The 25,196-nt window shown below is 42.4% G+C and overlaps 1 protein-coding gene across 1 annotated transcript; it reads right to left on the bottom strand.

The window, feature by feature from the left end:
* Nucleotides 1-691: 691 nt before the first annotated feature.
* LOC117052151 (C-factor-like) lies at nt 692-13,974 on the bottom strand. Its single transcript, XM_033158922.1, has 6 exons — nt 13,787-13,974; nt 12,426-12,477; nt 10,451-10,638; nt 9,276-9,434; nt 2,192-2,302; nt 692-964 (listed from the first exon to the last, which is right to left on the bottom strand). Exons 1-6 carry the CDS (start codon nt 13,937-13,939, stop codon nt 851-853), a joined length of 777 nt encoding a protein of 258 aa, XP_033014813.1. The 5' UTR covers nt 13,940-13,974; the 3' UTR covers nt 692-850.
* Nucleotides 13,975-25,196: the final 11,222 nt, after the last annotated feature.

Genomic DNA, 25,196 nt, shown 5'->3' with positions numbered 1-25,196 from the left:
TCCCCAAGCATGCTCCATTCCACACCCCACCTTTCTGTAGGCCTCCTCCATACCCTCAGCTGGTTTTGCCTGAACTGTGTCCTTGAATTTCGTTAATGTCTTTTGCTTGCCTTGATGGAGGATAGAGAGGTATGTACATGTCAACCTGTGGCTTTTGAATGGCCTATTGTACAAAGGGCAAGAGACACATCCATTACTCTGCCCACTTTTGCCTCTTGCCCTGCCCACAACTGGCATGTGGCTGCCAGGTCACCCCTGAGGGAATGTGGCCCCTGAGTTGAGAAAGTTTCCTCCCACTTGTTCTACATGCTTAGTAGATTTTCCTTTATTGATACATTCTATCAATTTTCCTGGAACAGATGTTAAGCCAACTTACTCTAAAGTGATGAAGTAAGCAGAGTGAAAATTAGGCCCAGGAACAAAGCTTGTGGTAAGATTGCTCCTGCGTTAGCAATGAATATCAGCATCAGGTCTACAAAGTGATTCTGGCACTTGAGTGATGCTGCCTTCCCAGTATTTATTGAATGATCTGAGCATCTGTCTTGGAAACAGAATGTCACCTTCTCTAACTCTCAGGCTGTTACTGATCTGTAGAAAAGCCTCTACTGTAGTATCCCATGGGTTTGGGAAGGGTGTGAGGAAACGTAACAACAGGTCTGCCCTAAGAAAAAGAAGCAGGAGAAGCCAGGAAAACTTCAATAGTTGTATTTATTTGTGAACAAATATCAACAATTCAGCATAGCAGATACATAGGCACCACTATGTTAACACTAGTTCCCACTCACCTATGGAGGGAACCATACTCATGAGGTCAGAGGGCAGTGCAGTTTCTACTAGAGACTCAGTACATTCACCAAGGTAGTTTCTTGCCCTTCCAGTCAACTAAAGTGCCATTGTGCTCATCAACGAGGTTAGGAAGCACCTGGAGAATCCCTCGCACACTCTCATCAACAGTCATGACAGCCTGCAAGAGACAAACAGCAGTGAGAAGCACAGCCAATGGCTCTTCTTTGTGGACAGCTGGATTTATCCGCCTACATGTTGGTTGTGAAGGAATCATTCATTCATTCATTCATTCATTCATTTAAACATTTATAGCACCAGATTTTGCTCTCAGTTGTCTGACCCCAACGACCAATCTGGCTGTAAGAGGTTAAGCAGCTAGTCTCACTGGAAAAGGCCTTGCCTGGCTGAGGGCCTGCTCACTCCCAACAAAGTGCCGACCTCTTGCCAGCCTTTGACAACATTGCCCACTAAGAGTCCTTTGGGCACACTTTTTCTGTGTTGAGAACTTGACCCTAACTCTGCCCCCTTCAACACTGAATCAGGGTTTAATGTTGAGTGTCTCTGAGTTTTGTACAAAATGCTCTGCATATATTTGATAATGTATGTATCATGATAAATGGTGCAGCTTTTATCACAGAACCTCACTCACAAGGTCTGTAAGGGTGGGAAAATACACTTGTGGCTCCTGGACCACAATGGAGAACAGAGCGGCCCATGAAAATTGCCAAATCTGGCCAATCTAGCCTACAGCAGGGATGGGGAGCCACCAATCTGTGAGCCAGACCTGGTCTGCATTACCATTCCATCAGCCCACTGTCTCTTACCTTAGATCCCACCACATGTAAGCCCTTGACTTCACTTGCCTCTTCTGCCATGACAAACAAGCTCACACTTTCCTGCCTGCTGGTCTTTCTGCTGTGGAAAACAACCTACCTGCACTATCTCTCCTTTTCCTCTGTGAGGCAATGAAGAGAGAGACTGCCTGGCAGGTGCATACATGAGCTCAGAGGCTCCACCATGGAATGTATCAGCTCAGCTAGAGCAGTCTCCTTGGAAAAGACCCTCTAGCTGCCATACTCCATGGTATGACCTTTGAGTCATCTGCTACAGTATGAGTGTGCATGTGTGTGTGTGTGTGAGAGAGAGAGAGAGAGAGAGATTGGCTTAAAAAAAAAAGTTTAGTCTTGCCTCTGCTGTTTCTAGTCCTTAACCAGTTTGCATCAAGGGAATGCACCCTAAAAAGGTTGTTCTTCTCCCAGTAATTTAGACAACTGCCTCTCTTATGTGAAAGTAACACACCTTGTGCATACTTCTTGGGGGTGCGGGTGTCTAACAATCTTCAATAGTTTTGCTTATGTTATTTAACTATCTTTTAAAGGAGCTCCTCCCAAAAATTGGCACCCACCTCCTGGGTGCCCATGTCTGTCTTCACCCACCCTGGGTGAACTGCTGTACACAAAATCCCATCCTCTTTGTAAGTCAGAGACTGGCACATTGTCAGCATGTTGAGAGCAGCCTGAAAGGGAAAGAGAAAGAAAGTGGGTAGTGAACATCACCATGGAAAGGTTAAAGCCGACTTCCGGTGGAGCTGCGGCCATCGTGAGGAGCGCGGAGAAACCCTTCTGGGGTCCCCGAGCGTAATTAGGAGGAAAGGGGGTCGAGCAAAGGCTGTGCGGACCCAACTACTTCAAGGGGGGCTACCTTGAAGTTCAGTGCACCCGGCGGTGTCATTTGCTGTGCTCCCAAAGCCAGGGTTTTTTGGAAAAAAGGACTTTGGAGAAGGGAGCGGAGGGCAGACACAAGACGGGGACATCGTACCCTCCTAACGACGCGAAGCCTCGAGCTCCAGATGAAAAGCAGCCCGCTTCCAAAACAGTAAGATCGGAGAAATAAAGAGTTCGGTGGGTGTTTGGAAACCCGCAGTTATAGTTTGGCATTCGGCACTTTGGTGATCGGGACAAATGTAAGAGGCGTAAAGAGGGAGTCCGTCTCTACATTAGCGTGAAAATGGCGCTCGGAAAAACTGCGCAAGATGAACTAAAGACGACGTTCCTGTGAAAGTGAGAAAAGACTCTAAAAAACTCCTCGGTAAGTTACCATCGGAGCCGGGGGGTTGTGAAGATCAAAACGGACAGTGACATTTAAAGTTTAAGTTATAAAAGGCTGCGGAGATCTCGTAGAGGGGGAGGAGAAGAACGAAAGTTTCCTTCTCGCTTAGTCATCTGTTTGGTATCGGGCTTTTAAACAAAGGCTAAAGCGGAGGAGACAAGAGGGGCCCCGATTTGGTTGAGAGACAACGAGGGGCGGACTGGTCTGTAGAGACTGTGAGAGAGCATGTTGAGAACCCCCTGAAATAGCGTATTGAGGAAAAAATCTGTCTATAAAGTTTTTCCTTGCTGGAAAGAAAACCCCCTATACAAAAGTACTAGACGGACGAGCGGAGGACTTAGGAGGGGAGGCATCAGCCTCGTGGATTACAAACATCGGCTGAGGATTATCAGAAAAGACTGGCGGACTTTGAAAAGACTGGCGGACTTTGAAAAATATAAAACTAGCAGCTAACCTCCGGGCGACCTGAAAGACCGAGTGAGAACGGGGGCGGAAAGAATCGGAGGCTGAGAGAAGTTAAGAAGCTAAGGAGCTGCGTGGACAAAGGGCCGGCTTTTTGGGGGGGGGATCTTTCTTTGCAGGTTTGGATCATCGCTTTCTTTTCATTTTAAAAAAACGAACTGTGACTGGTAAGAACTCCTGGACTGCTAGGTTGGATTTGGGACTCTGACTTTGATTGATAAAACCTCGGAATTAGAGCGCGGAGACTGTATTTTGGAAACATAATATCGAAAAGGGAAGCCTGGTTGAAACAAAGAAAGCGAAAGTAGCGGAGGGTTTGTGAGAACAAAGAAACTGAAAGTAACGGTGTGGGAGGGCTCACCCTACTGTATATTGTATAGCGTAGAGAAGCGCCATCTATAGGGGGGGAAAGTGGTTGCACTAAAAAGTATAAGAACGGAGTTGTGCAAAAGAAAGCCCCCTGGTGGGGAAAAGAATAAGTACAGGAATAATAAATAATAGATATAAATAGCAGGATGAAAGGGCATAAAGGAAGTGCAACTCCAACTGAAAGAAGGACTTCGAAACAGGAGGAAGGAAAAGAGTGGGAGGGGCTATTAACAGAGATTAAAAAGGAAATAAGGCAAAGTGAATTGAACATTGAAAAAAGGTTGGAAGACTTAAAAGAGTCAATGGATCAGAAATTTGATAAGGTGGTAGGAGAGTTAACAGAACAAGTGAAAGAGTTATCAACGAAGTCCAAAACAATAGAAAGCACAGTTAAGAGAATACAAAAAGAGGTAAATCAATCAAAGAAAGAGACAGAGAAGGTAAAAGAGGAAGTGGTGGATGTGAATAAGGTACAGGAGGAAATGTTGGATAAGTTAGCTTTGCTCGAACTCAGACAAAAACAATTGAATCTTAAATTCCGGGGAATCCCTGTGGAAGCAAATGAGAACATCAGGCAAAGGCTGGTGACAGAATTAGCAAGATGGCTGGATGTAAAACAAGAAAATTTGGAATACTCTATTCTAAATGCTTTTAGAATAGGAGTGAAATCGGTTAAGGCCAGAGCAAAGAAACTACCAGGAGATTGCCTGGTGATGTTTAATTCATTGGATATAAGAAATGAAATTTTGAGATTAAGTCACACCCAGAAATTAATAATTGGCGGAAGGGAAATCTTTATCTATAAAGAAATCCCAACGAGATTTTTACAAAAAAGAGATCCATACCGCCTGTTAGCAGGAATTCTAAACAAAAAAGGAATAAGCTTCAGGTGGGAATTCCCGGAAGGATTGACTTTTTATTTAAAAAATAAAAGGTTCAAGATAAGAAATGAGCAGGAGCTGAAGAAATTTACGAGAAGATACCCGAAAGAGCTAGGATTAGAGGGAGAAAAGAAGGAAAAGAAGAAAAGCAAGGAGGAATTGGAGATACCGGAAGAAGGAGCAGTGGGAGGAGAAGAAAAAGAGGAAGAGGAACAAGAACAGGAAGAAGGAGAAGAAGAAGAGGAAAGTGACCAGGAGGAGAAGGAAGAAGAAGAAAGCGAGGAACAAGCGAAGGAAGACAGTGTAAATACTTAAGTAGTTTTAACGAGAAATTTTCTCAAGGACATGACTCTAAGAATTGAGTCATGGAATGTAAACGGTTTAAACAATAAATACAAAAGAAATAAAGTAGAACACGTTTTGATTAAGAAAAATTTGGACATTGTATGTTTGCAAGAAACCCATATTTCAAAAAAACATAAGAGAGTTTTGATAAATAAGAGGTTAGGCTTGGACTTTGTAACGGCAGATCAAAAGAAAAAACGTGGGGTGGTATTTTATGTAAAACAAAAACTGGAACCTAAGCTGATTTTTAAGGACGAAGAGGGAAGAGTGGTGATGGTACAAATTATCTGGCAAGGCGAAAAAATCCTGCTGGTGGGAATATACGCACCAAACAAAAAAAAAAATCAAAATTTTATAAAAAATTAGAGGATAGCCTGACGGAATATTTGGACCAAAGAATTATTCTTTTGGGAGACCTAAATGGTGTTGTGGCCCCAATATTGGATAGAACAATAAGGAGACTAGGTTCCAATGAAGGCAAATTACCAAAGTCATTCTTCACATTAGTAGAAAACTTAAGTTTAAGAGATGCCTGGAGGGAGAAACACCCAAATATAAAACAATATACATACTATTCGGAGCCTAACCAGAGTTCAAGTAGAATTGATTACATCTGGGTATCAAATGCTGTAATGCTAAGAGTAAATAAGGTTGAAATCCAACCAAGAACCATGTCTGACCATAATGCTATATATATGGAGATGAAAGGAGAAGGTGTCAGGAGAAGATGGAAAATGGATGAGAGTCTGTTTTATGACCAAAAGGTGGTGGATAGAGCAAAAAGAGCAATAGCAGAATATTTTGAATTAAATGCTAATAAAGGAACGGATTCAAATGTGGTGTGGGACGCCAGTAAGGCGGTAATGAGGGGCTTTTTGACATCGCAAAATATCATTAGAAAGAAGGAGAGAGAAAAGAAAAAGAAGGAAATTATAAAAGAGCTGGAGGACAAGGAAAAACAACTGGTAAAGAAACCGAAAGATCAAGAATTAAAGCAAGATATAAAAATGTTACAAATTCAATTTGATGCGTTAATAAATCAAGAATTAGAGTGGAAATTAAAATGGTTGAAACAAAAGAACTTTGAGTACGCTAATAAGACTGGGAAATTATTAGCGTGGCAGTTAAAAAGGAGATTAAATCAGAATATTATAAATAAAATCAAATGGAAAGATAAATTGACCGAAAACCCAAAAGAAATTAAACAAGCATTTCAAGAATTTTACGGTGAACTTTACAAAAGGGGAATCGAGGAAGAAGAGGAAATGGATTTATATTTAGAAGATAATAAACCAAAGAAAATATCAAAAGAAGACCAAGAGCAATTAGATGCAGAAATAACGGAGGAAGAATTGAAGGAAGCAATTAAAAAACTAAAAATTGGAAAAGCTCCGGGCCCCGATGGCCTAACGGCAAAATATTATAAAGATCTAGCACCACACTTGATACCTGCTATGCTGGAAGTAATGAATAAGACTCTAATGAATGGACGAATCCCAGATTCATGGAAGGAGGCATTTATTACGGTGATCCCAAAACAAGATACCGATTTGACAAATGTTAAAAACTACCGGCCAATTTCGTTGTTAAATCTTGATTATAAATTATTTACGGATATCTTAGCTCAAAGATTAAAGAAAACATTAAATAAGCTGATACACAACGACCAAACTGGCTTTTTACCCGGCCGCCAAATGAAAAATAATATAAGAATAATAGTGGACTTGATTGAATATTTGGACCTAAAAATAGATAAAAAGGCGACCCTGATTTTTATTGATGCAGAAAAGGCGTTCGACAACGTCTCTTGGCAATTTATGTTAAAGATATTAGGAAAGATGGAATTTGGGGAAAAGTTTATAAATGGAATTAAAGCCATCTATTCGGACCAATCAGCAAAATTAATTAGTAATAGTGCATTAACAGAGGATGTCAAGATAACAAAGGGGACAAGACAAGGTTGCCCCATATCCCCACTTATATTTATTTTGGTTTTAGAGATCCTGGCAAATAAAATAAGAGGAGAAAAAGATATCAAAGGAATAAAAATCGGGAAGAGAGAATTTAAACTAAAGGCGTTTGCCGACGACCTTGTGATTACATTGGAGGAACCACAAAGGAGTATGGAGAAATTGTTGAAGGTGATAGAAGAATTTGGGAGATTGGCTGGTCTTAAGATAAATAAAGGGAAAACCAAAATGCTAACAAAGAACTTGAGCAAGGAGGAGATTGAAGAGTTGCAAGAAGTATATGGCATTATGGCAACTAAGAAGATTAAGTATTTGGGAATTTGGCTCACTCCAAAAAACATAAATCTGTTTGGAGACAATTATGTCCCGATATGGAGAGAAATCAAAAAAGATTTAGAAACATGGAACAGATTAAAGTTGTCCTTTTGGGGAAGGATAGCAAGTATAAAAATGAATATTCTACCAAGAGTATTATTTCTCTTCCAAATGCTACCCGTGGTTAAAGGGACAAGCCAAATCAGGGAATGGCAAAAAACATTATCAAAATTTGTCTGGCAGGGAAAACCGCCCAGGATAAAACATAAACTATTGGTGGACAAAAAGGAGAGAGGCGGTTTTGGACTGCCTGATTTGAAAATATATTATGAGGCGTCATGCTTGATTTGGATTAGGGAGTGGATGTTACTAAAAAATAAAGAAATTTTGGATCTGGAGGGATTTAACAACAGATACGGGTGGCACTCATATTTGTGGCAAAATAAAGTAAAAGTTCACAAAGAATTTTTAACTCATGTGTTTAGAAAGCCACTATATGAGGTGTGGGAGAGGTATAAAAGCTTATTAGAAAGGAAAACTCCCAGATGGTTATCCCCAACGGAAATTTTGACGTTAAAAAAAATCAACACCGAAGACAACTGGATAACATATGAAGAACTGCTAGTAGATACAGAGAAAGGATGGAAAATTAGACCTTTTCAGCAAGTGGCAGATAAATTTACAGGTTGGATTCAATACTTTCAAGTATATAATTTATTTAATGAAGAGAAAAGAAAGGGAAATTTCGACAAAAAGAAATCTAAATTTCAGGTGGAAATACTGGAGGGAGGCGAGAAACTGTTATCCAAAATGTATAACTATTTGGTGGAGTGGTACACAAAAGACGAGGAAATAAAAGAAGTTATGATTAAATGGGCTATAGATGTAGGACATAACATCCAGATGGAAACGTGGGAGAAATTATGGAACCACCATTTAAAATTCACTGCTTGTACGTTATTAAAAGAAAACATCATGAAAATGATGTATCGCTGGTATCTAACTCCAGTGAAATTAGCAAAAATGTACAGGAAAAATAATAAGAGGTGTTGGAAGTGTGATAAAAAAGATGGAGAATTCTACCATATGTGGTGGGCATGTGGAAAAGTTAAAACATTTTGGGAGATCATATATAATGAGCTAAAAAAAATATTCCAATACACATTTCCAAAAAAACCGGAAGCTTTCTTGCTGGGGATGGTGGGAAATGAAATCAAAAAGAGAGATCAAAGATTTTTCCTATACGCAACCACCGCAGCAAGAATCCTGCTAGCCCAGAATTGGAAAACACCAAATTTACCAAAGGTAGAAGAGTGGAGAAGGAAGCTATTGGAATATTTAGAAATGGCTAAATTAACAAGTAGAATAAGAAATCAGAGAGATCAGCAGATAGATGTGGATTGGTGTAAATTCCTAGAATATTTAAAAGACAATAGAAATGTGTAATTCACTTACAGGTGTGACGAAAACTCTTGCAAAACAGCAGAAGGGAAAAAGGAAAATTTAGAAGAAATATTTTGAAGGATTTAATCAGATAAAATTAAAGAAAAGCGAATGAATGAGGTATCTTGGAAAACTAATGTAGAGGTGGAGGGAAGTCAAAAAACTCGGCAGAGTTTAAGCTAGTCAGCAAACCACATAATATGACAAAAGTGTATTTATTTTTTGTTCATTTATGTGTCTAGTTTTGTTGTTGTTTATTTGTTTTTAAGATGCAAAACAATAAAGAAACTGTTAAAAAAAAAAGGAAAGGTTAAAGCCACCGTCTCTTTTGTTGTGGAACATCAGCAGTACCACCTGGGCTTCCTCTGCGGGAAGCTGCTGCAAATCATACTTCCCTGATAATTCTGACTTGTATTTGCAAACCTGCGCTTCTTAAAATTCACATCAATAGAATGTGATGTGGCCCAGTGTCCTATATTTGCAAAAGAAAACTAGGACAGTGAGCTCCCTTAGATACAGCCACTTGTTTGGATAGGGAGTGTGCCCAGTAGCAGGGCAGCCAACCTATTACTTGGGTGCAAGAAATGTCACCTACCTTGCTGCAGCGGTAGGCAATTACAGGCTTGGAATAGGTTGCGGGGACTAACTCAATACAGCCTAATAGAGAGGAGATGTTGACAATAGCTGCCTTGCTGCAGCTCAGCCCCTTCTGCGAACTTCCTTGGGCTGCCTTCCGTAATAGAGGCAGGAAAGCCTGGAAAGAGAGGAAGAGAGAAAATAATCCAGGAAAACTGAGTGCCCACTTCATTTGCCTTATGTATTTATTCTCATGTAACAATCTACACTTGTACTATAAGTAATGCCATTTTTACCCCATCCTCCTCCCCCCAAAGAGTTCAAGCCATTGTTAATGATTCCTCCCCCCATTTTGTTCTACCTCCTTCTTGTGCCCAGAAAAGATGGGACACCGTTGTCTAGACAGTGCACTATTCTGCCATTTTATTCCCAGCAACACTTCATCTTCACTAATTCAAATCAAAGTCAGGTGACATAAACTTCTCAGTTTGCACGACGTGTTACACACGCAGAATTTGGAAAAGGGAGACGGAGCACCTGCAGGCCGAGGAGCTTGATGCTAACTTTTTGTGTGGTTCAGCCAGCAGCAGTTCTCGTGCCACTGTGGCTCCAGCATATTTGAGATTTGTGGAGACTCCTTCATTAGGCAGTGGATTCAGTATGTCAGTGGTGGCCCCTCCTACCAGAATTTTCAGGAAGCATACATGTCTTTACATTCAGAAACCAGTGAAGAGTACTTTGACTACCTGGACACTCTACTGCCAACTTGAATGCTGCAGTTTGCTAGTTTTAGACCCCAGACTTAATGTAAGGGGATGGCAATGTGCATTACTACACTTGCTTCAAAATATGGTAAGCCAGTCCCACTGCATTTGGGGTCCCTGCTGTTCATTCTGCTGTCTGGAGCCTCAAGGCCTGACCCTGACAGCATCCCTGTTAGCATGGTTATGATGTTTGCATAGCAACAAATAAGTGCTATTGTGAATGGTCATTATGCTTATTTTACATATATTTCAGATATACCTAACTGATGTAGCATGCATTTCTTACTTTTAGTGATCTTTTGACCCAACTGTTTACACTCCCCACACAAACCCCAGGATATATTTATCTGCAAAGGACACTTAGTGCATCAGATGAAGTGAATCATTTGACTGCTCCAAGCCTGCCAATTGCACCTCCAAGCACCTGTACCTTGCTCACTAGCAATGGCCCAGTCACATTAGTCTTGTATACATCTTCCATGTCTTCCTCGCTCACAGTGTCTAGCGTCATGCCTTTCAAAATGCCAGCATTGTTTATTAGCAAATTCAGCCCTGTGTCTTTCAGGTGGTCCCCAACAAATGCTGCAGCTTCCGTAATGCTCGCAGGATTTGTAGCATCTGCAAAAGCAGAAGCAAAAGAGATGGTTAGAAGCAGGAAGGAGTTGAGGAGCACTGGGAGCAATTCTGACCATTCTAACTCCACCTACAAAATGCAGGGACAATGTATGGACTTCAGCTACAGCAATACAAAAGAAAGAATGGTTCTCAAAGCACTCCCGAAAAGTTCATTGTAGTTGTTAATGCCCAACTTGATTATCCTCTTCAGGAGGTAACCTGAACTACACAGAATGATACATTAAAAGGAATTTGGAAATGGTCTTTAAATATTTAAAAAAACACCTTAACAAATGCATTTTAGAACAAGAGTGGCCCATGTGGTATTCCAGCAACACCTGGACAGCACAACTCCCATCATCCCTGACAACTGGCTGTGCTTTGGGAATTGAGAGTACTACAGTATTCAGAGGGCAACACATTGGAGGCCCTGCTTTAGAATAATCAACTAAACCTCACACCTCTATCTCTAATTCACATCTATGCAACACAAAACCATTATTAGTATAAACCAAACCCATTAACATAAAGCACACAGTGTTCATGAACCCACTTATATTAGTAACTACAAATATGCTTTCAAATAAAGTAAAAATGAAAAGGTGGAGACACAGACTTTTTGTTGGAACACTGCAGGAAAACACCATTGAGGCTTCTTTTTTGGCCAAGAGAGCAAATTACCTATTTTGCCCCTATAAGATTATAGATTCTGTTATGGGCAAAACCATTGTAACCGAATGGGGTTTTTTTGTTTTTGTTTTTTGTTCATTTGGCAAAATCCACTGAAATTAATAGACATTGCTAACTTAGCTTCATTAATTTAAAAGGGTAAAACTTAGTTGGTGACAACTCTATATCCTTTGTTGGACAATGAAGCACAAGCCATTGGCTTCTTGGAGTTTATTGTCAGGAAAAGTGAAGCAACAGTAATCTGCTTGCAATCAGGATCATCATCCTTATTTGAGGGAAGATCAATACATTGTTAGTCAGAGTGAGACCCGTGCGCTGTTAGTAACAGACTGGCAAGAAAAATATGCTTTTTCAACATCCCTTGAAACTCTTGAAAATGCAAACTCCTGTATATAGTACATAAACTCGTCTGTCTTCCTGTATGGGCAATATTCTACATTTTTAAAGGAGCCTGGAATTTGGTAGATGGTATTGCTTATTGAATCATATGCAGAACAGTGCCCTTATTTAATGCTATGTAGAATCATAATGCACTCTTTACTTACACTTGTCTTCAGCTTTGTAAAAGATTTCGTGAGAAGGAGTTATTATCTCTTCACTGATTAGCCTATATCAGTGAGTTTATCTTTTTAAAAATCAAGAATGATACCTGGTGTTTTGCAGCAGCAGGTTAAAACCTCTTGTTCTAATATATGAAGTTTGGGGTAATTATAGAAGGGGTTTATGGCACTGAGGGGGCACGATTGTGACTATTGTGATGGGACCCTGCACTTCTGAAGTAGCCACTGTACCCATGACACTAGGTAACAGAATTATGAAAAACAACAAATGTGCAGAGGGAGGAACTGCATTAAACTTCCTCCCTCTATAGCAGCCAATGCCATATTCTAGCTAAGATGCAAATGGCTGAAGAAATAGGGCACAGATCTCTAGCTACCAGGATCCAAACCAAGAGGCTATTTCCTCCAGCCTTTGGGGAGAAGATGGAATGATGCAGAAGGGTTTGCTGCAAAAGAAGGGAGAGGAGTGAAAATGAGAGAGTCCCATGAACATATGCTGGCTGTATGAAGGCTAAAAGGTAAGTGGAAGAGAAGGCATACCCAACTTCACCATCACAAGGTTTGGATGACTGGAAGCCAATTTCCTCAGTTCCTGAAAAGACATAAAGAGCAGAACAATAAATATTAAGAAGTAAAACTATATCAGGAAGGCTGCTGTTGGAGTATGCAATATTACTCCAGGATATTATTATTATTATTATTATTATTATTATTATTATTATTATTATTTTAAAAAAGAAATACTGGGCATGATCCAGCCACATTTAAGCACTCATTGGAATAAGTGGGAATTAAAACATGTTTAGACTTGTTCTATCCCTACTGGTTCTTCTTGAAGTGGGTCCAAGTGCTCTGACAGGATTGGAAGACTGGCAGGCATAGCAATCTTTTGCATTCAAATAAAATATTGATCATGAATATGGTAATTTATTTTGCATCGGCAGCTGGGAGGTCAAGACAATTTTAGATTAACGTTGACATAAAAATGATTTGTGGATAACCAACTCTTAATGATTTCACACCTTGTTTCATTACAGATTTGCCTTTAATGATGCTATACATGTGAGACCAGAAGTGAGACTGATCATTATCTAGCTCAGTACTGTCTTTACTGCCTGTTTTCTCAGTATAATACAATTACTTACCAAGAGCTGATATATATATATATATATATATATATATATATATATATATATATATGGATGCTAATGAACTATGGTGAAGATTATAAAACCATGGTCTACTAACAGTGCAGTTGTATGCACATCTTACTCCAAAGAAAGCCTCATTAAGTTAGATGAGACTTACACATTGGTGAAGTGTATGTGTATAAAGGATGTCAGACTAAAAGTGCTCTCCACCCTGGCTGTTTCTTGGCCACTGTCCTTGATATAAATGCATTCAATCAAAGTCTCATGTCAGTGCTGCATTAGTGAAACTGATAATTCAAGGTACAAGGTTCATCTCCAGTTTTCTGCTCAAGAAAACTGATAATTTACTTTATACCCCAATTCTTGAGCTTTTAGCTAACCTAGGAGTTTAAATAAACACAATGAGTAATGATTTCCTTCGCCTTGCTTTAACACGTTTTTGGGGTGAAAGTTCCTACCTAACACGCGACAGCAATTAACTACTGTAGTGCAAAATAACTTCCGGGCTCCTAGGCTTTGATTCCCAGAAAGTGCTGCTCTTCCTCCTTCCCTCAATTCCCAGTCACCCGACCAGCCCCAATCTCCACCCGTTTGCTCGGAAATAAACCCTGCTCAGTTCAATGGGGCTTCCCAGCGACTAAGGCTGCAATGCTGCCCCAGGGACCAAAGCGGGACTTGCTTCCGAGAACCCTCCTCCGTCCTCAAAGAAGCGGCTCCCAAGAAGCCCATGTTGGGGCTTGAGCCTCTCACCTGCCCGCGCTCCCCGTCCGGAGACCGGCTACAGGCAAAGAGCCACTGCGGCGGGTTGGGCATATCCAGGAGCTGGCGAACCAGCTCCAGGCCGATACCTCGGTTGGCTCCGGTCAGCAAGACGCTGCGCGCTCCCAAGCCCTCCATGAGCATCTGCTGCACGCCGTCCCGGGACTGCCTCCGACAGAAAACTTGCCTGTGGGACAACACCCTTCACGCCTTCTCTACCCGCCACACACCGCCCACATGTGGCCGCTTGCGGGAACTTGAGCCTTTCCTCGCAGCCTGATGACTGTGATTTTTTATAACAGTGTAAAAGAAGGGGTGCTCTGCACTTTGCGGAAGGTCTGCCTCAGTGGCAGAGCATCTGCTTTGCATACAGAAGGACCCACGTTCAATCCCCGGCATCCTCGTGTATGGCTGGGAGAGAACCTCTCCGAAATCCTGGAGAACCGCTGCTGCCAGTCAGTGTAGACAATACTGAGCTGGAAGGAGAAACAGTCTGACTCACTTTAAGATAGTTTCCTGTGTTATTCTGTAGGCCCAGTATGGGCAAAACAGCTGCTCATGCCAATATATCATCTAAGACTGTTGCTGTTTACCTGGGCTCTAACCTGCTCCCACTGCTGGTGTTTGAAGTTGTACACAATCATTATCTTTCCCCCTGTAAGTTTGTGAGATATATTTCTGTTCAGTGTGTATTCCCTCAAACAAGCTTCCATGGGCGTAGCCAATGGGTGTGTGCCGGGGGGGGGGGTGTAGCTGCCCTCCAATCAATAAAAATCAATAAAAATACATAGCAAACTCAGGTTTTGCCCCCCCCAAAAAGGCCTGCTTCCCCCCAACAAAAATCCAATTTGAAACTGTAACCTACATCTACTTTGAAGTTAAGGTGTGTACATTTGGGACGTCCGTTGCAGGTGTGTAGATGACAGCTTACTGAATAGGAGTTTGGTTTTCCCTCCCCGGCAACACCTCCCAATAGGTAAGTGAAGACATACCAGCCACCTCACTGGACAGCAGTGTGCAAATGCAACTTGAAACACAGCAAGCCCCCCCCAAGCCCCCAAATAATCTCACTGTTTTAAGCAACCCATGTGTGCATAAGCAAAAAGTAGGGGGAAGCATCTTCTAATGGAAGGCAATATGATCCAACATCCTGCTTGATGCAGCCAATGGGGATTTGTTTGAAGATCTCCAATAATCTTGAGCTCATTCGCCTCCTTTGGGAGTAGGTTGCATCCATTGTCAAATGGCTCTTAACTGTTTAGAATGTGGGTGGGGAAACTTTTTCGGAACAAGGAGGACATTCCCATCTCAGCAACCTTCCAGAGGGCAAACAGTATCTTCTTGTTAACGTGACGTTTTCACAATGGGTTTCATATAAGAAAAGTATATATGGCTTGGTTGTTTTTTGTTTTTAGAAATAAGACTCAAAATGTGCCTTCTTTTAATCAGTGAACCCCACCCCCTTACACTAAACATTTTTATCTTATACAATGACGTCATTGTAACCAATCAATTTAATCTTTCCGATCTTTAGCTTCAATTCATATTTTAAAAGTTGTTGTGTGCTAGAGATAATTTGTGTGATTAAATCTATGTTATAGCCAAGTATATAAAATGGTTCATAACTCATTTTGATACCACACACCCTGAACAAATGGACAGTTAACAATCATATCTAAACCACCACCCTCTGCTCCTTTGCTCCTCACCATCTCCACACCTCACTGTTTAAGAGATCACCATTTTACAACAGCACAACCTGGAGGCAAAACATTTTTTAAGATGAATTGGTGAAGGTTCCCTAAATGTAGTAGAGAGAGATCCTGTTAACAGGAATAAAAAGAAGTAAACAGAGAAACCTTCGTAACTAGAGACCAGAGGCAACCTCCCGCTCAGCCTACAAACAGTAAACAATATATATTACAATAAATAAAACTGCCATTTTGCAGACCAAAGCTCAGCAGAGAATACAAGAATTAGTCCAAAATAACAAGGTATATTTTAACAGCTGATTCTAACAAGGGAATTGCAATTTTCAGTTTTCATTTCACGTTTCTTTTTCTTTTCTTGTCTTTTGGAGTGTTAAGTCTCCAGTCAAAAATATCTGCAGCCTGCATCTTGTTCTCAGCAGCATGTGTCACGGAAGACCACAGCATAAAAGGAAATCCACATTTGTATCTGATGTTAGCCTCACTGTGTTTAGCTGGGCAGAAATACAGTGGATGTCTTTTTTTCAGACACAGGCTTCAAGTTTTGGTAAAGTTCAATCTATGTCCCCTTCAGCTTTATCTGGTCAATTTGCCTAGTCACTTTCAAGATGTTCCTTTATAGCACTGTTTGTGAATGAATGATTATGTCCTATGTGGGAAATCCTTCTTTAGGCTTTTGGGCTTGGGCTCAATGGGTATGTTCAATTTGATCTACAGGGAGATCAATTTCAGGGAATTGTTTAGAGAACCAATCTGCTGGAAAGCCCATCATATTTTGTTTCTCCAGACCTTCTTCATCCGATCTGGCCTTCAAATTTGGTCTCAGATCTGTTTTCCAGTTACTCAAGCTGGGCATCTATTTAATGTATAGCCTCTTCCATTTTTTTAAAAATGGCTTTTTTAGACTTCATGAGCATATTAAATGCTTCAGAAGCTGTTTTAGTTCTTTTATCTTTCCTGTGAGTTCTGTCACTTTTTCTTCCAAAGATAAGTCATATTTAATTTCTATTTTGAGATTTATTTTTTTTACTAGAAATAGTTGCAAAGTTAACTCAGAGAGAAGCTTTTGGCTATCTTTTGACAGTTTTCTGTATTTTTGGTGCCATTGCTAGGTCACTGTCAAATATTTCAATGAAACAATCAGACTCTATCTGTCCTTTCTTTAAAATATGTCTCTAGGCTCATTTCTTTAGAATTTAAATAGTACCTTACATATCCTGGAACAAGACAACTTTCTTTTCTTTTCTTTTCTTTTCTTTTCTTTTCTTTTCTTTTCTTTTCTTTTCTTTTCTTTTCTTTTCTTTTCTTTTCTTTTCTTTTCTTCTCTTCTCTTCTCTTCTCTTCTCTTCTCCCCCCCCCTCTTGTTCTGTTAGGATGTGAAGAGTGAAGTCTGGGTAATTGTCCCCATTGATTCTAAATCTAAGAAAGTGGGGTAGCCTGTGTCACACGTTTCTCAAAAGAAGGCTAAATCCAACCATCTTTCACCAGTCCTGTAAAACCCTACTACACACACATGATTAAATATTTGCCACTCCACTGGTGGCCATAGCAACACCGTTCAAACCACCAATCTTAAAGGCAAACATTGGCATTTTATACCTGTAATTATGACGAAAGTAGAAAGTAGATTAGCAGCAGAATCTTGCACACGTCCGCTGAGAAGCAAGTCCTACTGAGTTCAATGATGCTTAAGTTATGCCTCAGCAAGTGGTTATAAAATTGCATCCATAGTCTCTTTTCATTATCCAAGACTGCAGTTAGCTTTTAGTTTTATGTCTTATTTTGTGTTTCAATTGTTTGTTTGTTTGTTTTGACTGGAGTGGGGAGTCAATGCATCACATCTCTGGTGCATGTACACATAATGCACACAAACCACTAAGGCACCTTGCAGTGTACACCTTGCTGTTTCATAAACTGCAGTTGCTGGGGTATACATTTTAAATCATTAGCCTCTTGGAGGACATTCAGTTTTTCTAGTACTGTATGATCTTCTTCTTCCAGATAGTTTGGACTCCAGCTTGCAGCAGCCCCAATCAGCAGAGCCATGCACCAGCAGGGCACCAGCTTGGCAGAGGTTGTTCTTCTTATATATCTTCAACACCTGGGTATGATAGTTTTGACGCGGGTGGCGCTGTGGGTTAAACCACAGAGCCTAGGGCTTGCTGATCAGAAGGTCGGCAGTTCGAATCCCCGCGATGGGGTGAGCTCCCGTTGCTCGGTCCCAGCTCCTGCTCACATAGCAGTTCAAAAGCATGTCAAAGTGCAAGTAGATAAATAGGTACTGCTCCAGCGGGAAGGTAAACGGCGTTTCCGTGCACTGCTCTGGTTCGCCAGAAGCGGCTTTGTCATGCTGGCCACATGACCTGGAAGCTGTATGCCGGCTCCCTCGGCCAGTAGCGTGAGATGAGCGCCACAATCCTAGAGTTGGACATGACTGGACCTAATGGTCAAGGGTCCCTTTACCTTTATGATAGTTTTGTCTCCTCATACTGTTCATGCTACAGAATGGTCCCTACTTCTGCATCACATGCTGAAGGACCATTTGGGGCTGTTTTCTGGGCTATAGGCTTTGTGTTAATCTGTTGCAGGCATCCTGCTCTTCTTCCAACACAACATGCTTTGATCCGCATGATAATCATGGAAACTAGTCAACACCAAGAGAGTCTAGCCTTAAAGGCTCAGTGGGCATTTAATCCCAGGATTCCTTGATCCAAGTTCAACTCTCTGTCCAGTGCTGAAATTATGCAGGAAAACAGAAGTGAGTGTGCACAAGCCCTGTTGTTGTTGTTTAGTCGTTTAGTTGTGTCCGACTCTTTGTCACCCCATGGACCAGAGCACGCCAGGCACTCCTGTGTTCCACTGCCTCCCTAAAGCTCTATTTTGGTCAAATCAGAGTCCTGTGTAGCCTTCTCAAGAGAGGAGCTGAAGGGACTGTCAGAAAATGTAATGGGGGCTGGCCCATTCTGCACCACCTGTAATTCAAGGATGGATTATGTCCACTGCACTGCAATGTCTCTCATGTATTTTGTATGCTTGAATGATAGGGAGTGGATTTGTTAAAGCAGGAGTAGGAAACAGGATCTGGCCAGCAGGGCTGGATCCTGTGTTCCCTCACTCCCTGCATGTCATGTTGACGGGTGAGTGGGAGGGTTCTGGTAATGCATACAAGGTAAGTTGAAGAGAGGCAAGGCAAGAGTTCAGGACACAGATAGCATTAAGCTGGAGGCTAAAATGTCACTCCAGAAATAGGTAATTCCAGAATGAGCGTTAAACAGAGCTGCAGCTCCACCTGGGTGGCTAACTCTGCCTTTGGTGAGAGAAACCTCTTCACTTAAAGGGTGACAAACCATAGACTCTTGATGGTGAAGAGGGATAGTGGTTCTGCTGGACCTTCTGGTTTGGAGTCAGATGGGGGCAACACAACCTTTTTGGGCTAGAGAGATGCTGACAAAATGGGCTCCTGTTCTGTTGTTGCTTACAGTTGAGCGGGGACATTGAGGGCTGGCCCTGAAAAGTGTAGGAATGTTTATAATATAGTTTTGTTTAGTTGCAGAGTCAAACATTTCCTTACTGAGGTCTTCACAGCAGCAAAACGGCTTGCTGACTCGTTAGAGTCTTTCTTAGTTGCGAATCCCTTTTATCCCTCTTAAAAACAATACACATGAATCTGTGTGATAATAAAACAAACTAGTTTACTGTCAGATTCATACTTAGGTTACAAAATAAACTATATGTTACAAATTAGTGAGTCTTAACAACTCCATCATAGCATCTATCAGCATCAGCAGCTTAACTGTTCCACGGTCCAAACAAAACTGACACAGAGATGACAGTTGGTCCTTCTTGGAACGTTGGACTTGACTGACACATCCCACAAAAAGTACCTCTCCAATCTGATGCCTCTTCTAAATGCATGGATTCATTCCCCCCCAAAGATGGGGAGTTGAACCACCAGATCATTACATCAGGAGGGAGTCTTACACCTATCTTATTCCTGGGGGCAACAACTGCCTATTGATGAAGTCAAGCATTGATAACACCCTGGACCAAACTGTTCAGAGTAATCTACCTGGTAAACAGCCAAGTGCTCACATGGTTGGCTGAACACTTCCAAAACTGCATGCATCTTATGGCTGGTACACTAAATCTCCAAGTGTGTGCTCAGGTAAACAATCTCAAAGGCAACAATTGAACTTTTATATCTCATTAAAAAGGAACAAAATATGAAGGCAGATTAACCTTGGTCCATTGCCAGTCTAAAAAACCAGTTTCCAAACTCCTTTTCCACTTCAGAAGTAATTTAATCTATGAGTACTTTGGTGTAAATAACATAAGTGAGCAATGTAAGTCAAAAGTGCTAAACACTTATGCTCAATATCTTTCCAAAATGCATAACACTCCCTTTTCCTTCTTAAGAGATTCTTATATGCACTTCACTGTACTAAGAGCCTCTTAATTTGATCATCAGATTTCTCTGTCCTTAAAGATCTAGCAGCATTTACCAATGACTGTTTGCTTCTTCAACATTCTGCATCAAACTAAGTTTGTGTGAGAGATTTTGTTTCCTGATATCCAGGTTTTATGAAGCATGGCCTTAGGTTTTCTAGAATATATAAAATATAAACTAGTTACTTTTCTTATTTATGAGTTAGCTTAATCATGGTCCCTAAAATCTGCCTTATTTTACCTGCCACAGGTAATGTCCATCTAATATGTCTTCCCCCAATGTGGACACCTTGCATAGGATGTGTGGCAGTGTACTGTTTGCTGCTCTTTATGTAGCCTACCTATACGACCTATGAAAGGTGATTACTATCTGCCTGGTCTTCTAAATAGAAATATGGAACTTGTGTGTGTGTGTGTGTGTGTATGTATGAATTCTTAGCACTCAGAACTCCCTTGATCATTTAAAACTTTGTTGGTTCAAACAGTTAGAGCGTGTTTTTTTATCTGCCTTCAGCCCTTTAAGGATTGTCTCTTCTTAAAGCTAGAATGTAGCTCACACACCAGATGTAAATTTCAACTGGCAGACAGAGAAACCTCTCTCAGTTGCAAATTATAACCATTTCAAAGATAATTATAGAAAGGGAAGCTTTTGTGCACCCAAAGCCCATCAGTGTTCTTACGTGGCTTTGGGGCAGAATCCCAGGAGCTGACAGCTTCTCAGTCTCCTGACTTAGAAAATGGCTTTTTCAGAGCATCAGAGACTAAACTCCTGTTCACTCTTCTCTCTAGTGTGAATTTGATAGCCAAGATTTATGCCTGGCTATCACCAATCACCACTTAATTATGTCCATTGGCGACTTGCCAGGGTTAGTGTTTCCTTCAAGAATAAGGCACAATGGAGGCTATAATGTATTTAAGATATGTGGTTTGTTTACACCTGGAGCTTTCAGTGGAGGGGCTCACAGCACCAGCACCCCAAAACATGCCAGCGTATACCATAGTAGCAGCAACAATGAGTCCAGCACCATTCTTTCTCTGCAGCCTATCTTGCACTGTAGGGCACAACTCAGAATAATGGTTCCTCTCTGCTTCCTGGTTGCATCACCCTTAACTCCAACCCTTTTCCTGTCCCCTTGCCTAAGTTCTGGTCTCTTTTATATCCCAGAAGAGGGCCCCTCCTTTGATGTGCTAAAGCTCATTACCTCAAAAAGGACCAGCTTTTCACACTTATTCACAGTTAGCCCTTGAGAGAGGGAGGAAATCCACACATTTGCAAATGAGATTCATCCCCGCAGGTGGTCACCTCACCAAGAATTCTGTCTGACTTCATTAAAACTTGTTGATTTGGCTAAGGTTACAAGGTCTAATACACAACCCGGAAGTGTGCCTAGGTTAATTATATCTTCACATATGCTAATTCCAGGGAGATTAACAGTGGCTAATCCACATCTTAAATACACCTGAGTCTGACTATTACCGGTCCTAACATATGTTCAAATAAAATCCTAAAAATTTATTAAACCCAAGCATTTAGCACCCACAGATCTAGAATATATACATATATGAAAGCTACTTAGATGTAAGCATAATAACTCATACATGATACTTACAGGGGTTTAGGGGCTGTTTTAGGTATTACATACCTTAGTTCAGGATGCTTGACCTGAGTGGAAATTGCCCATTAGTTATATACCTTAAACCAGGCTTCCTCAACCTTGGCCCACCAGATGTTTTTGGCTTACAACTCCCATGATCCCTAGCTAGCAGGACCAGTGGTCAGGGATGATGGGAATTGAAGTCTCAAAACACCTGGAGGGCCGAGGTTGAGGAAGCCTGTCTTAAACAGAAGCATACTAAGAGCATGTGTTAATGTTTTGTTTAAAATACTAAATTTTAGTTTCCTGTGACAGAGAAGATACGAGCACATTCTGTGGTTCGAAACATGTGAAGGAGATAACTGATGTGGTTAGAACAGGTGCAAAGCGTGCCATAGAGAACATTCTGTGGTTGTGAAGATAGGTCAGAGAGTTAATATGTCTTGTGCTCAGGCAGAATAACTGAAAACCAGATATACTGTGGAAATTTTAAGGATTTCTTGTGATTTCAGGGGCTATATATGATTAGCCACCTGTATTGTCAGATTTTGCACAAATAATTACAAGGGGTATATAGGGGACGAGTAGGAACTCTGGTGGTTCCCACCCTAGGACAAAACATACTTTCAAGTCTACTCTGGGGGACAGGGGCGTCGCTAGGGGGGGCGCTGGGGGCGGTACGCCCCCGGGCGACAGGGGCCACAAGCGGCGGGTGGGGGCGACAAGCGGCGGGTGGGGGCGACAAGCGGCGCCCCTCCCGCCACTCCCCAGGCAACGCCGGTCACCCCGGGAGCAGCAGCGCTGCACGGATGGGGTGCTCCCTCGGCCGTGCGCTGTTGCTCCTGGGGCGACCGGAGCGAGCGGCGGCGCATGGGGGTGACAAGCGGCAGCCCCTCCCGCCATTCCCAAGCGCTGCCGCTCCCTCCGTCACCCCAGGAGCAACAGCGCACGGCCGAGGGAGCACCCCGTCCGTGCAGTGCTGCTGCTCCCGGGGTGACCGGCAGCGTGGGGAGTGGTAGGAGGGGCCGGCGCTTGTCAGCCCCACGCGCTGCCGCTGGCTCCGTCCCCCCGGGAGCGGTGCTGCTGCTCCTGGGGCAACGGAGCGAACGGCGGCACGTGGGGGTGGCAGGAGGCAGCCCCTCCCACCATTCCCATGCGCTGCCGCTCCCTCCGTCACCCTGGGAGCGGCAGCGCACGGCCCGACGACGGAGTGCGCCTGCGCGCGCAGGCGCACTCTGTCATCGGATCGCCGCTTCCACAGCCTCCTTTTGAGCCGGAGAGCTTAAAAGCGAGCTCTTCGGCTTAAAAGAGGGCTGCAGAAGCGGCGCCGGCACCCCCGGAAACGCCCTGGGGGCAGAGCGTCATGACGTCACAATGTGATGTCACGACGCCCCGCCCCCGGGGCGTTTCCTTTGCCGCCCCGGGTACCGCGGAGCCTTACTCCGCCACTGCTGGGGGAGAAGGGTTGTTATAGATCTAGAATTAGAAATTAGCAATGTGGTAGCATTAGGTAATATTTGGGACATGGATGGGAAAATACAGGTTGCAGCAGTTCTCATGAACTGTGCCAAACATGGAAATTCCTGGGTTTAGCCTATGCAAACTAGCCTGCCCAGACTAGCTGACTGCAAGCTAATGAAACAATGCCATCAACACATAAAATAAACATCCTTGGGTCTAGGCAAGACAGAGCTGACATGGTTCCTGCGGACAGAGAAAGGTTTGTGATTGAAAAAAAACGTAAGAAGGCAAGTTGTGCCAACAGGGGGGAAAGTGTCATTTTGCATAGAAGCTTAGAACAAGGAGTTCTGGGAACAAGGAGGAGGAGAAGATAGGTAGCTGAGGGGCAGAATATTGGCAGGCTGGCTGAAGGCAGGCTGGGACAGAGGCATGGAGATCATAGAATCATAGAATCACAGAGTTGGAAGAGACCACAAGGGCCATCTAGTCCATCCCCCTGCCAAGCAGGAAACACCATCAAAGCATTCCTGACAGATGGCTGTCAAGCCTCTGTTTATAGACCTCCAAAGAAGGAGACTCCACCACACTCCTTGGTAGCAAATTCCACTGTCGAACAGCTCTCACTGTCAGGAAGTTCTTCCTAATGTTTAGGTGGAATCTTCTTTCTTGTAGTTTGAATCCATTGCTCCGTGTCCGCTTCTCTGGAGCAGCAGAAAACAACCTTTCACCCTCCTCTATATGACATCCTTTTATATATTTGAACATGGCTATCATATCACCCCTTAACCTTCTCTTCTCCAGGCTAAACATACCCAGCTCCCTAAGCCGTTCCTCATAAGGCATTGTTTCCAGGCCTTTGACCATTTTGGTTGCCCTCTTCTGGACACGTTCCAGCTTGTCAGTATCTTTCTTGAACTGTGCTGCCCAGAACTGGACACAGTATTCCAGGTGAGGTCTGACCAGAGCAGAATATAGTGGTACTATTACTTCCCTTGATCTAGACACTATACTCCTATTGATGCATCCCAGAATTTCATTGGCTTTTTTAGCTGCTGCATCACACTGTTGACTCATGTCAAGTTTGTGGTCTACCAAGACTCCTAGATCCTTTTCACATGTACTGCTCTCAAGCCAGGTGTCACCCATCCTGTATTTGTGCCTTTCATTTTTTTTGCCCAAGTGTGGTACTTTACATTTCTCCTTGTTAAAATTCATCTTGTTTGCTTTGGCCCAGTTGTCTAATCTGTTAAGGTCATTTTGAAGTGTGATCCTGTCCTCTGGGGTATTAGCCACCCCTCCCAATTTGGTGTCATCTGCAAACTTGATCAGGATGCCCTCAAGCCCATCATCCAAGTCATTGATGAAGATGTTGAATAAGACTGGGCCCAAGACAGAACCCTGTGGCACCCCACTAGTCACTTCTCTCCAGGATGAAGAGTAGCCATTGATGAGCACCCTTTGGGTTCGGTCAGTCAGCCAGTTACAAATCCACTGAATGGTAGCATTGTCTAGCCCACATTTTACCAGCTTCTTTACAAGAATATCATGGGGCACCTTGTCAAATGCCTTGCTGAAATCAAGATAGGCTATATCCACAGCATTCCCTTCATCTACCAGGCTTGTAATTCTGTCAAAAAATGAGATCAGGTTAGTCTGACATGACTTATTTTTCAGAAACCCATGCTGACTTTTAGTTATCACAGTGTTCCTTTCTAGGCGCTCACAGACCATTTGCTTAATGATCTGCTCTAGAATCTTTCCTGGTATTGATGTCAGGCTGACTGGGCGGTAATTGTTTGGGTCCTCTCTTTCCCCCTTTTTGAAAATAGGGACAACATTTGCCCTCCTCCAGTCTGCTGGCACTTTGCCTTTTCTCCAGGAATTCTCAAAGATTACTGCCAGTGGTTCTGAAATCACCTCTGCCAGTTCTTTTAATACTCTTGGATGTAGTTCATCTGGCCCTGGAGACTTGAATACATCTAAATTAGCCAAGTATTCCTGTACTACCTCCTTACTTATTCTGGGCTGTGTTTCCCCAGCTGAATCATCTGCTCCATATTCTCCAGGTCTGGCATTGTTTTCTTTCTTGGAGAAGACTGAGGCAAAGAAGGCATTGAGGAGTTCTGCCCTCTCCCTGTCCCCTGTCTTGGAACAAGCCCCTCTTGAGATGCAAATGCTGTAACCTCTGCG

Source organism: Lacerta agilis, chromosome 8 (genome assembly GCF_009819535.1).
Source record: "Lacerta agilis isolate rLacAgi1 chromosome 8, rLacAgi1.pri, whole genome shotgun sequence".
Classification (NCBI taxonomy): domain Eukaryota; kingdom Metazoa; phylum Chordata; class Lepidosauria; order Squamata; family Lacertidae; genus Lacerta; species Lacerta agilis.
Note: the sequence above shows the minus strand (reverse complement) of the source record. Positions and strands in the feature narration are given on the sequence as shown.